At 42.1% G+C, this 14,451-nt stretch overlaps 1 protein-coding gene and 1 pseudogene across 1 annotated transcript in view; one reads left to right on the forward strand and one right to left on the reverse strand.

Annotated features, from left to right (window-relative positions):
- Nucleotides 1-358: 358 nt before the first annotated feature.
- The window catches only part of TMPRSS3 (transmembrane serine protease 3), a 28,362-nt gene continuing 14,269 nt past the window's right edge, over nt 359-14,451 (reverse strand). Inside the window, exons 11-13 of the mRNA XM_070750467.1 lie at nt 12,403-12,545; nt 3,179-3,331; nt 359-470 (exon numbers count right to left, since the gene is read on the reverse strand). Coding sequence (XP_070606568.1) covers nt 444-470; nt 3,179-3,331; nt 12,403-12,545 — 323 coding nt within the window. The 3' untranslated portion in view covers nt 359-443. The remainder of the gene's footprint in view (nt 471-3,178; nt 3,332-12,402; nt 12,546-14,451) is intronic.
- On the forward strand, nt 5,200-5,315 carry LOC139167439 (U6atac minor spliceosomal RNA; annotated as a pseudogene).

Raw genomic sequence — 14,451 nt, forward strand, 5'->3', positions numbered from 1 at the left:
TAAATAAGTTCAACATTCAGCTGCTATCTAACTATTTCTTTCAGAATTCCATATATAAAACATACAGTAGTCTCATCTCCTCTTTTATACGTATTCTTTCCTTTTTTGGTGTAGGGCCCTAGCTCATTCTTTAAACATGTCTTTAATTTGTTCTGCTTGTTTGACCAGATCTTACATTCTGGTTTCATTTTAAAGCAATCAGATTATGGATGAGATTTTTTTTTTAATGACCAATGATTTACAAATAAGCTTTATTTCCAGACTCGACAAAGTCATCCAAAAAAGGTAAAAATTCTCAATTGTATAAGAATATTATGCAGGTATAGGAAACGGGAAAAGTTGCAGCACCTTTGTTAAAAAAAGTACAAAAAATATGGAAGCTGAAAATGAATTGTAGAGCATTTTGATGAATGATGCTGCTGCTGCTGCTGATAAGGATGATGCTAATCGCCTCCCTTCCACTCTTCTCTCTATGGATAAAGATCAAGACTGTATTAGAAGTGCATTTAGAGATACTGAACAAAGTCCTAAAGAAATTAAGTGCTTTCATAAGCCCTTATATATATGGGCCATGTTGCATCTTAGATAAAATTTGTGGAACTATTTTGGCCATAAATAGTTTGATGCTGGAATGTAATTTGCCCCATTTCCTATAAAATGTAGTTTATAGTGTGCTCTTTTGAGAGTAAAAGTGCCAGAATTTACTTGGCCAGTTAACTTTCTAGAGGCTTGAAATACTTTGTCCAAATGCTTAAAATATGTCACTTACTTTCAGTCTAATTCATGGGAATAAATTGATCACTCGGGCCTTTGTTGTTGAAAAAAACCTAAAAGTTATGATAGTTGATAACTATGTTCTTCATTACAGAAGGGTGCTGTGATTGTTAATGCAGTTTACTGTAAAACAGATGTGGAGGGTTCATGTGGAGATAATATTAGCGAACATATCCATATAGATCTCCAAAATCAGCATCCCAAAGTTTATGGAAAGGTATAGACAAACCATGGGAAAGGTGCTAGGCTAACACTGATGCAGCTTTCATGTACATCAAATGTTCTTCCTTAATTGCCATTACATTCTAAACTTCTTTCAATGAACTTATTAAAATTGCAGCTGTTTATTCATCTGTAATTCACTGATAAGAGCCTAACAGCTGTTGTGTAACAATTGTTAGGTAGGGATCGCTGTTTCCATGGGCACATTAATCATATCCACATTAGGTTTTTACATTGTTTTAGTACACTTCTTCCTAACCAGAGCACCATATTTGTTTGCTTGCTGGTCGCCTCAGAGGAGGCAGCTGTGCTCAGGCCACTCAGTCGACCCACTGCAGCGGGAGAGGGGGAACAGGAATAGGATCTAGGTTGGAGTTCCCTTATTTTACATGGATCTCTAAAGCATCCTCCACTCCCTCTCCACAGCCCAAGTAGTTGGATACACATGATACATGAAGCTGGGTAGGACAGCACAGATAGATAGATAGATAGATAGATAGATAGATAGATAGATAGATAGATAGATAGATAGATAGATAGACAGACAGACAGACAGACAGACAGACAGACAGACAGACAGACAGACAGACAGACAGACAGACAGACAGACAGACAGACAGACAAGAGAGGGAGGGGGGAGAGAGAGAAAGAAAGAAGGAAAGAAAGAAAGCAAGAGAAAGAAAGAAAGAAAGAAAAGAGAGAGACACACAGACATACACAGAGAGATAAACAGAGAGGGGGGAAGGAGGGAAAAGAAATAGAAATAGAGAGAGAAAGAAAGAAAGAAACAGAGAGATAGAGAGAGGGAGAGGGAAAGAGATAGAGAGGGTAACAGAGAAAGACACATAGAGAGATAAGAGGAGGAAGGAAAAAGAGAACAAAAGAGAGGGGGAGGGAAAGGGAGAGAGAAAAAGAAGGGGAAAGAGAGAGAGAGGGAGGGAGAGAAAGAAAGAGAGAAATGATATTACAAAAGTTTTTTTTCTTTTTTATTGTTACTAAATGTAAAGCTTCAAAAGCAGGGGGGGGAATTAAGGGATGTAAAATCACATTTTTATTACAACAATTAATTGAAGTCTGCCTTGTTTATCATTATTTTAGGTAGTAAAGCCTCATTATTCAGGTTAAATTGCCATGTTGGCACTTTGTGATAAGTGGGTTTTGGGTTGTAGTTCGGGCACTTTTGCCATCACTGGTCTAAGGGGTGATAAAATCAATCTAATGACTTGATCACTCAAGTTGTTTGTCATTCTGCAGATAAGTGATATACTGTATTACATTGGGAGGTACCCTGCATGAAGCCTGCTACTCTCTTAGAAATATATATTCACGTTCTTGAAATAATTGCCTCTAATTAGCAATGCAAAGCCAAAGCAGGAAATGATTAAGCATAATTCTGCAAATCTAATCTTCTGTTTTCTCCCTGGATAAATAGAAGCATTCTAGGGTGCGGCAGGACTATCATACTATCAAAGTTCAATTGGCACTCAGCCTTGTGGTCTAAATCTTTGCATTTTATCAAGTCTCTCCTACTTCTACTTTTACCCATTTCCTCCCATGTTGACTGTATGACTGTAACTTGTTGCTTATATCCTAAGATTTTTATTAATATTGCTTCTTCATTGCTTATTTGACCCCTATGACAATCATTAAGTGTTGTACCACATGATTCTTGACAAATGTATATTTTATTTTATGTATGCTGAGAGCATATGCACCAAGACAAATTCCTTGTGTGTCCAATCACACTTGGCCAATAAAAAATTCTATTCTATTCTCCTGGAAATGAATTGGGTTTGGTTTCTTCCCACCCACATAATAAACACTGGATTTCAACAATTGCTCCTACAATTGCCAACTTAATATAGATGCAAAATCCATTTGTTTTGCCATTCACATACTTGCAGCAGAGAAAAACGTGAACATCTGCAGGGAGGAAGAAATTAAGATGGCAAACGCAACCACATAATTGGCCCATTTCCTTTTACATGGATGGATGGGGAAAAGGGTTGGTGTTAGAGCACACAGTAGTGGTGGCCATCTTGACTATTTTATACCCCACTACTGATGTCTCTGGGCAGAGGGAGGGAAGGTTGCAATTGAGTAAAAGGAAATATAATTGGCTGCATGCTCCCACTGGATACAATACGCTTAAGCTTGGAAAAGAAACTAGCAGAGAGTAAACCTCCATTTGTTCATGTATCCAATCCAGAAATGAGGTGATGCGACTGTAGACTCCAGGTTTGTTTTCTTCTGCACAACCCACCCCAAAGCTGGTTGTTCCCACCAACTTCCAGGTATTCATATCTTTGCATGCCAATGGCCCCCCGCTGTCTCCCTGAAAGAGGCAGATAAACATAATGTGGCCATGTCTGAAAAATATTGCTGATAATTATCTGAGCACTCATAGTCTTGAGAACATTTGTTATCTTTTAACTACACCATACTTTAAGGACTACATCTTAGAAATCAGTAGAGCAATTAATTAAGCAAGCAAGTATCAGCTTTTATTCAAGCTACTTAACAACTGCAAATAAAGAGGAAGACTCTTTGATACGTCCACAGCATAACTTTTCTGAGAGACTGACAAGTTTTAGGAAAAAGGAAAGTTCCTTTTGTCATTGTCATACAGCTCAGTATGTCTTAACCTTGGCCACTTGAAGATGAGTGAAATTTTGGGAGTTTAAATCCACTCATCATCATGGGGCCAAGACTGAGAAACACTGATACTGTTTATTATATCCTATCAGGCTGATCATGGTTATTCCCTACTGTATCCCTCAACTTGGGCTTCTCCATTAAAGAGTAAAAAGCGATGCCCAGAATCCCAAACCACCATCTCCAAAGGCAACATATATAAAGAGGGATATTTCTAAAATCAGACATACAGACAATGAAGAAGGTGAAATATTTGGGCATCCTGTTAACAGCAAAATGTAAAACAATTAACAAAGATAACTATTATAGATTGAAAAACCCCCAATAGAAATAGATTTGGAAAAATGGAAAAATCTACAACTGTTTTGATGGGAAGAATTGTGGTAATTAAAATTAATATATTGCCATGATTGTTGTTCTTATACTCACCAATATCAATAAGATTAAAGAAAAAAACATTTTGATGAGTTTAACAAAATAATTTTGAAGTTTATTTGGCAGGGAATGAAGGCAAGAATTACCGGTAATATAAAAATGTTGCAGGACGCAAGACTTAGAAGAGGGCTTGGACTGCCTAATTAGGAATTATATTATCAGGCAGTGGTATTATCATGGATGAGAGAATGGATTTTGTTAGGGAATACAAGATTATTGATATTAGAGGGATAAAATCTGCAGATGGGATGGCATGCATTCATATGGTATGGGAAAAGTAGCTATTTCCAGAAACATGAAAGGCCAGGCGAAATATCGCCTGGACGAAAATTGCCGATGGCGGGAACCAACTCGGCTCCCCCATCAGCTGGGGGGCGTTCCCCGCGATAGCGTGGGAACGCCCCTGAGCAATCAGCGGCCGCTCGGGCATTCTGGGAAAGCCGAGGGGCGGGGCATGTGCCCTTTATCAGGGCTTGCTTGCCCTCCCCTGGCTTCCCTTGCCGACGAGCTCGCCGCAAAACGGACCAGCAAGCCTTTTCTCCCGCTAGGAAGAAGCTGAGGACGATGCCTTTTCGGAACCCCTGGGATCGCTAAGGATCGCCAGGGGCAGCTCAGGTTTACTTTGCTTGGGGAAAGGGGAAAGGTGGTCAGATGGCTTACGGGGGCCGGTGGCTCCGCCCCCCCCCCACCTTGTGTGGGTGGCGGCGGGGCGCGCGGAGGCTTCGCCTGCTTGCCTGCTTGCCTGCTGGGATCGTGGTTCGGACGGCCCTGTTGGCGATGGTCACAGAGCTTTCACCAGGGCGAGTGCTGGGGAGGGAGCGGCAGCAGCACCTTCCCCCACGTGGTTTGTGTTGCGAGTGCAGGGGTCTCGGGCGGGCCGCACACAGCGTGGCCCCGGGGTGTGTGCCACGTGGCTTGCACGCACACCGTTCCCAGCATGGCAGGTTGCGCCGAGCTTTGCTTTTGTAGGGGGGGGGCGGGGCAAGGCCTGACTTCAACATGCCGGCGCCCTTCCCTCCCCCCTTCACTTGAGGCATCTCAATTAGACACCGATCTGCAAAAGTGGTGGGTTGCTTCCATTCATTCCGGTTCAGCAAACTGGTAATGGCCGTGATGTTGTATGAAAGGAGAGATTAGCACTCCCCTGGATAAGGATGGAAGAGGCCCTTGTGGTCTTTGCAACACGCGTAGGGTTAAGGCTCTACCACTTACTTCATGGCATTACTTCACGCACACACACACACACACAAAGAAATCATCTAAAATAAACATTCTTTGTTTGTTTGTTTATATTACATTACATTCTATATATTGCCCATCTCACTGGGGCAACTCTGGGCAAGTCATGATTTGTCTTCAGACTATTTACTTCATTAGGGAGATTATTTGATGAGGTATGGAATAAACTATCATTTGTTTGGTGCTATTTTAGATGGTCAGTCATAACAAGTATGCCATAAAATTATTATTAAAATGATTTAATAGACTTAAGTCAGTAGACTTGAATCGATTGAGCTTAAAATGAATGAATCAAAATGATCTAATTTTTTAAGTCAGTATACTTGAGTGGATTGAGAAATTAACTGATTTAATTTATTTAAACTGTATATTTGAAGGGGTTTAGCATAAACTGATTGATAAAATGATTTATTTATTATGTCAGTATAGTAAAATTGATTGAGCTCGAATTGAATTATAAAAATGATTTTATGGATTTAAGTCAATAGACTTGAATTGATTGAACTTAAAATAAATGAATCAAAATGATCTAATTTAATTTGGGCTAGTATACTGGAATGAACTGATCATAAGAGGAATGAATTAAAACGAGCTAATTTATTGAAACGATTATATGGGAATTGGTTGAACATAAAGTGATTAAAAAAAATATGATTTAGGTTATTAAGTCAGTATATGGGAATGGATTGTGCTTAATGAATTATAAGAATGGTTTAATTTATTAAGTTAGTATATTTGAATTGAGTGAGCTTAAAATGAATTAATTTGAAATTAAACTGAGTTACTGAGGGTCACAACACATGGGTTGTGATATTACAGCGGGGGTGGTGGGGGAAAACTCCCCCCCCCTCTGCCCGCCCCACCAATTCCACAGGGCAATCCGAGCATCCCCTTAAGGCAATTTTTAGCGTACACAAATTTGGAGAAATAAGGCTCCTGTACGCCAGTTAAATATTGGGGTAGGCCAAACAAGCCACTAGGTTATGAGCATTGGTTAGAACGAGACATATAATTGAACCATAATGTGGTGGACATAGAAATGGTATGGGGATTAAAAATTTCATATTTGAAATGCTTTTCAGCAGCCCGGTCTCACTACCATTTGATAACAGTTCTTTCATACCCAGTGGATAATGGCGCCCTCCTATGGCATTTTCTCACAAGAGGGACAATAACAAGCAGGGATAGTAGCCATGAAACCAGGTTAGGTGGTGTTTGAGCAACTGGATCTATGGAAAGACTGCTTTGTCAGTGAGAATGGCTGGTAGTGATCAAAAGACTGTAGCATTACTATAGACCTTGGCCCCTTTTGTTCATCATAGCTTCAGGGGACTTAGCTGGCTTTTGACAGCAACTTTGCAGTTAAAACCTTGGCTTCTGCTCATAAGCGGGTTTAGAAGAAACACTACAACAAATGATGAGGGTTTTCTGCTACTTGGAAGGCTGTTAACCTTTATTACACTTTTATCAAGCATTATAAATTTCTGCACTTCATTTGGAACAGCGCTGCTGAATATAAAGGATTTGTTTCTTCCTATGTAAGGATCTCCTACCGAGAGCACTGTGTAGAAATATATCTTGTCCTTTCTTTGAAGCATTGTGGAATGGGGACCTAAGAAGCTGTTTGGCAGACAGGTCTGGCATATGTTTCTTTATCACATTGAAAATAGCAATTAGGTTATTGGGCGGTAAGTAAACATAGCCTCATGCTGCTCCCTTACCCTCAATTTAAAATAAATAAATAAATAATTGCTCTCACACTTTAAGAAGGGTGACAGTGTTAATATAAACTGTTATGGCAGGTGAAACATGTTCTACACCTTACATAGAAAAATTTGTTTATTAAAGCTTTTGTTGAGAATATATACATGTTATCAGGCCAGAGGTTTACTTTGGTATGTTTTCCTCTTCACTTTCAAGTTGGCTTAATGGCAATCCTCCTGGTCAAATATGCCCTGAGGAATTATCTTTGTTAATTTTATGGCCATACTTAACTAGTGATGTACTGCACTAAAGGAGTACTTGGTAACAGGGGGTTTTTTCTTATGTGCTTGCTCCTGGGTATTTATTATTGTTATTATTATTATTATTATTATTATTATTATTATTATTATTATTATTATCATGATGTGCCAGATCCTGGAGCAGTTGCGCATGGAAGTCATTATGTCTCCCCGAATGGTGCTACTAATATTCTGAATTTTTGCCACATTTCCAAATGTGAAGTTATTGTACTGGAGGCTACAACAGTACGGGTGTAGTTGGTAGCAAGCCCCCCCCCCCTCTTTCTGGACAAGCAAAACTGAAAGATACTATTAATACCATAACTACAGCCTGCAGATCCCCATGTCATTACCATGCTGAAGGTTGGAAATCTCCCAAATTCTGGCTAATCCTCTCATGAGTAAGACAATGAGGAACTGGATTGAGGGGGCAATAGCCTGGCTCTGTTTAAAAGTGCTATTGCTAACATGTTGTAAGCTGCCATGAGTCTAAGGAGAAGGGCGGCATAAAAATCGAATAAATAAATAAATAAATTAGTCGGCTTATCTCAACCCCCTTTAGTTTTTTCATAAGAAATGGTATAGTCACTTACCGGAATGGGGGGCTTGCAAGAACGCTAAGCATTGAGGCCATCTGAATCAAACTCACGTTTGAGTTGATTTTAAGCTTAATATAATTATTAAGCATTATATTAATTGGTTTTAATGAATAATTCAGAAAATGTTATTATCATAAACAATATTGAAGTCGTGGTGCCAGGATGGTACCATTAATATTATGGTTATATTGATTAAGTCATGTTGGTAAAGCTAATCCATGCGCTAACGGTAAAGAAAGCATTGGCATGGGCCTTTGCTTATCTTCATAAATTTCTTGCAATTATTTTACTCCCTGGGTTAGCAAGCAAGGCCACGGAACATATTGGCTAATCCCCCTGGCATTTTAATACTGGAGGAAGAGTATTATGATTTCCTGAGAGGAATACAGGAACATGGGACTGCGACTATGGTGTACAGTTGGCCCATCAGTGGAGTGAAGCGAGCCAGCAACAGGAGGCCCAGTCTGTTAACAGGGAGTATGTGTGCATGGGCAGGCGGTTGGCAGCCACATGGCATAGGCTGGGGCGCAGGGTACCCAGAATTGGAGGACGGCGCCATCGCTCAAGCAAAGGAATGAAGGTTGGACCACATGGTTACATGCCATCATGTAGGGGCAACAGGTGGGCTTAGCTCTCCTAACAAAAGACCTTGGCGTCAAACTATTTGAGGATAGGGGGAATGACCAAGAGATGGTCCAAGGAAAGGACTCAGATTGGGGAGAAATTAGTAAGCTGCTATACATTGCCCAGTTTCAGGGGCAACGGGCATTGGATGAGACCCAGATCCTCACCCAACGAGGCGAGGCTGTTTCACACGACAGCCAAAAAAAAAAAAAATGGCCTTTGGGACATGGTAGGTCTGCAAGGTGCTGTCATGATCTCATAGTAGTGGATCATGCAAGGTTCCCTGGGCCAGCAAACTGATGTTAAATAGCGGCTGCGGCAGCCGCGTTGGTTACACATGGTGGCTGACCAATAACGCAGATGGTGGATTGATCACTGGCCTGGTATATCAAACAAGGATAGATGCCGAGGTATGACGGACTCAGTGCAAGTAAAACGATGAAGCCAGGGAAGGGTGCCTTTTAAAATAACAGTTAGGGGCCATTACAGGAGGATCGGCAAGATATCGGGTGGTATTCCCTCAACAATACTGAATGCAGGTTTCAACAAGTTCTCAGCAAAGTAATGAATCCGGTGGCAGATGGAAGTCAGTGGCTTTCATAAAGTAGATTCAGAGCACCTGAGTACAAGCACTCTTGGGATCGGGTGGCTAACACTGTCTTTGTATCCTTATCGTTTCTCTAGGTCCTGGCCCTGCTCCACTTGGTTACGTGCGAAGTGCGAAGGAGCTGCCCTTCCGTTGCCCACAGTAGTGAACTGCAGCCACAGCGTGGCTTGGTGGCTGAACATTGAGCTGCAACATTATCTTCAGGAATGTGGAGGTTGCTGAGTCGCTGGGGCTTCAGCGGAAAGGCTTGAGCTCGGAGGTCTTCGTTTGAGACGGGTCTCTTCCGTTGTGAAAAGTCGGGAGCAATGATGGGCCGGACCCAGATTGTTGGTGTTGCACACAGGTGGCAACGACCTGGTGATGGACTTGGCTCAGTGGCGTCAAGTCATGGCAGTCCCCCGGGGTTGGCAGAGCATATGGAACAGATTGTTGGTGTTGCACACGGGTGGCAACGACCTGGTGGTGGCGAAGGACTTGGCTCAGTGGCGTCAAGTCATGGCAGCCCCCCGGGGCTTGCAGAGCATATGGAACAGATTGCTGGTGTTGCACACGGGTGGCAACGACCTGGTGGTGGTGAAGGACTTGGCCCAGTGGCGTCAAGTCGTGGCAGTCCCCCGGGGCTTGCAGAGCATAAGGAACAGATTGTTGGTCTTGCACACGGGTGGCAACGACCTGGTGTCGGTGAAGGACTTGGCACAGTGATGTCATGTCATGGTGAACCACCGGTCGTACGGGGCCTACGGCCGTGGTGTGTGGTTCTGGTGTATGGTTCTGATACCCCCACAGGGAGGGGACGCGGAGTTGCCGTCACACCAACAGCTGTTGACGGGACCAGGTTATGGGTTAACATGGCAGGGGGAGGCAAAGTGATCTGACACACGGGCATGTGTTTTTAAACCCCCCCCCCTAGCTTTCACTGGGTCAATTTAGGAAGATGTCAGGAGTGGCAATTTTTACACAGACCTGCAGTGGTGCCTGCGTGAGCTGGGGCAGGCTTAGTGGGGGAGCAGGGGGCCAAGATAGAGATCTGACCCCCTGCTGTGGCAGAAACGGGGCGGAAAGGGTATCAGTAGCAACTGTGTGTTCTCCTTTGGGCATCTTTTGTAAGATGATTGGCACCCCCATTGCACAACTCACGCTTCCTCCACGGACGGAGAGGTGCGAAGGGAGTGCCCTTGGGGCTCACCTACGTCATTTCCGGTTCCGGGTCATGCAAGGTGAGCCCTCCCACATGCTGGGCGTGGCTTTCGGGTCAGGAGTAGGCGGGACACGCCTCACCCTGACCAGGCTTGGAGTAACGCCCATTTAAGTTGCCCAAGTATGTTGTGTTCAGGAAACTCCGCCCCATTTAGTGACCCCTGCAGGTCTTTCTGTTAATATTTAATAAAGTGACCCATTTTACCCAGCTTGGTGTCCGAGTGTTCTTTTCCCGTCCAAGGCAAATGAAAGGCCAGGCGAAATATCGCCTGGACGAAAATTGCCGATGGCGGGAACCAACTCGGCTCCCCCATCAGCTGGGGGGCGTTCCCCGCGATAGCGTGGGAACGCCCCTGAGCAATCAGCGGCCGCTCGGGCATTCTGGGAAAGCCGAGGGGCGGGGCATGTGCCCTTTATCAGGGCTTGCTTGCCCTCCCCTGGCTTCCCTTGCCGACGAGCTCGCCGCAAAACGGACACCCACCCACCCTCCACTCAATCCAGGATGTTTTTATAGGTCGCCTGGTTTGGGGCCGAGTAGGAATTTTTGCAGTCTTAGGGCATTTGCTACAGATTGTTTTTCGCCTACTCCATCCTGGACGAGGGTAAGGATTTGTGGTTACGGGGTGCATCTGTATGTAAATAGGTTCTGATTCAGCAATTGGATGTTTATATTCTTGGTCACTCTATGGCAGAAACGGGGCGGAAAGGGTATCAGTAGCAACTGTGTGTTCTCCTTTGGGCATCTTTTGTAAGATGATTGGCACCCCCATTGCACAACTCACGCTTCCTCCACGGACGGAGAGGTGCGAAGGGAGTGCCCTTGGGGCTCACCTACGTCATTTCCGGTTCCGGGTCATGCAAGGTGAGCCCTCCCACATGCTGGGCGTGGCTTTCGGGTCAGGAGTAGGCGGGACACGCCTCACCCTGACCAGGCTTGGAGTAACGCCCATTTAAGTTGCCCAAGTATGTTGTGTTCAGGAAACTCCGCCCCATTTAGTGACCCCTGCAGGTCTTTCTGTTAATATTTAATAAAGTGACCCATTTTACCCAGCTTGGTGTCCGAGTGTTCTTTTCCCGTCCAAGGCAAATTATATAAGGAATTATTTTCATGTGGTGTGGGAGACAATAAAGGAGAAATACTATTTGAAAATAGCATATTGGCTTTCAACAATGAAAGCACTAATGCAGCCAAACATGTTCCATATGTGGAATATTGTAAGATATAAGGACATCTTACCCAAAAAGGGGGAGCTGAAACCTAAACAAGAATTAGAGAAACAAGGAATAAAAATGGACTGGTATATGAGAATGCAAATGCAATAAATATATGACACAGATGTTAAAATATAAGGTTTTAATTTAGAAAAAAACAGAGTTAGATGAAATACTCACCGGAACAGATGAAAGATTGATTAAAAAACTGTATAGTTATTTATTGTGTATCAAATTGGAAGAGGAACAAGTGAAAGAAATGATGATAAAATGGACAAGAAATTTTGGATACACGATAGAACTGGATAAATGGCAGCAGTTGTGGGAAAGAAATTATAAATTGACAATGGCAACAGCATATAAAGGAAATATGTATAAAATGTTTCATAGATGGCACATGTCACTGGAGAGATTTATGTTTCTCTCCAGTGATGTGTTTAAGGATAAATCTATGAAATGTTGCAGATGCCAAAGTGTACTGGAGTTTACAATATTCCTATATCATTTCTATTTGTATGCATTTATAATTTGACCACAAGATGATGGAACTTTTCCTATGACGGAGAGGAAGAAAATAAGGTAATATGTTTGCATAAGACTAACAGCAGAAAGACATATGTTTAATGAACATTTTATAAACTATATAATTTAGACAAGTAGCAGTAAGAAATAACAGATTAACAGAGCTGGAAGGGACCTTGCAGGTCATCTAGTCCAGCCCTCTGCCGAAGCAGGAGACCCTACATCTGCCTCTACCTAGGATCGAACTCACAACCTGCTGATTGTGAGGCAAGAGCTCCAGCTTTAGGTCCCCGCAGAGGAACCATGTTCTTACCTGACATGTATCTATGCCTCCTTTTAAATAACCTGCACAGAGCATTGATGATGCTACAATTCCTCCATAGACCTCTCCATGATTGCACATTTTGTTAGAAATTAGAGGGACACCAGCATATTTCATGGCTTCTGAAGTATCACCTGATATCCCAAGACAATAATTAGTTTTTCCATTTTTGTTATAAGATGGCTTTGTAAAAAAAAAATCTATAAGCAGTGATAAAATATACATTATATTTTAATGGGTTTAGAGATGGGTTCTTCCCAGTTTGGACCTGTTCTATAGAACCTGTAGTAACTTGGTGGCCTGGATCACTAGAAATGAGAGGCTGGGCGATTTAACGCCCAGCTGACAGTTGCCGATGGCGGGAACCAACTCGGTACTGCCTATCAGCTGGGGGCGTTCCCCGCGGTAGCGTGGGAACGCCCCTGATGACCCAGTGGCCGCTCGGGCATTCTGGGAGGCCGGGGTTGGGGAATGTGCCCTTTATCAGGGCTCGCTCTCACCCCCTCCTGGCTTCCCTTGCCCCCCGAGCTTGCCACAGAGCGGACAGTTTGGACCTGTTCTATAGAACCTGTAGTAACTTGGTGGCCTGGATCTCTAGAACAGGCAGCAAACCAGCCTGTCACACCTCTGAACCAGTTCTCCTGGTGGCATCATAAGTGGTTCCATCTTGTTTTTAGCTTTGGTGCATACACAACTTTTTTTAAAGTTCTGTGCATGTGCATGCTCCCACCCCCACCCCCACAGCACATCCCCGAGCTAATCAGCAGAAAAGAGAACCAGAAGCTACCTCTGCACTATATCCTAAGAAGATTTCATACAATTTAATATATTTTATTAGTCTTATATTCATAAATAAATATAAATGTATTTATTCATGAACTATGTATATGTATTGCTGTTTTATATGATATTGGATTATATGTATCAACTATTTTTGTTTGTTTATTTAGAAGGAATTTTAATATTCAAAAAGAATTCATTCAAAACTATCTAGAAATGTTTGACATTCAACCAGACATTCAACCAGACATTCAACCAGAAAAACATTGAATTATGAATCTCAACTGGAGAGGTGAAGTTAATCCCTACTACTTTCCAGTGGATGTAAAGTAGCACCAGAAATGGAGCAATCTTTCCAAATCAGGCATATTTTGTATAAGGTCATTTATAGTCATTACTGTATAATTTTTGCAATTAAAAAAAAGATTGAATTTATTTTCATGTTGTGTATGTTTTTTCATGCTATGCCTTTTTTGTACACAGCATTTTCTACTATGCACATTTTGTGACTTGGCCTGATATAATGCAATTTTGAGCTAGTTTGGTTTAGTAGTTAATAAAGTGTGGCCTTAGAAACCAGGAAATTGTGAGTTCTAGTTCTACCTTAGGCAGGACCCAGTCACTCTCTCTTAACCCAATTCACTCCAAAGGGCTGTTGTGGGGAAAAGAGGAGTGTTTGGGTCCAAGCTTAGGTAAGCTTTTCTCGGTCAGATAAAACTCCACGCACCATACTGGACTTCTGAAAGGCTGTGAAGACCTGCCTTTGCCAGCAGGCCTGGGGGCTGTGAATATTACATCTGTCGTGGCTGAATTGTGTATGAGTTGTATACATGTGTGTTGATTGGACTGCTTGCTTTGTGGGTTTTATATGGGTTTTTAACAGTTTAATATTTAATATTTGACTTCTTTTCATTATTGTTTTTTTTAATATTGCTGTAAGCTGCTCTGAGTCCCATTGGGATTGGGTTGCATAGAAAACAAACAAACAAACAAATAAATGTCAGCACAAGGAGGGAAGAGTATTTATGTTTATGTGGCAACATAAAATGGCGGGATGAAAATATTTTTAAAAAATTAATTTTTTTTAAAAATGTGTATAATTTTAAAGCAGGAATTGCAATGTAAAATTCAGAGGAATGCAAAGTCAAAAATAAATTGTATTCAGATCAACCTACAGAGTACACTAATTAAATTTCCATACAAATTGCAAAAGTAATGTGTGGTATTTATATTTTAGGAAGTAGACAATTTGGTATCGTC

This window comes from Erythrolamprus reginae, chromosome 4, assembly GCF_031021105.1.
Source record: "Erythrolamprus reginae isolate rEryReg1 chromosome 4, rEryReg1.hap1, whole genome shotgun sequence".
Lineage (NCBI taxonomy): Eukaryota > Metazoa > Chordata > Lepidosauria > Squamata > Dipsadidae > Erythrolamprus > Erythrolamprus reginae.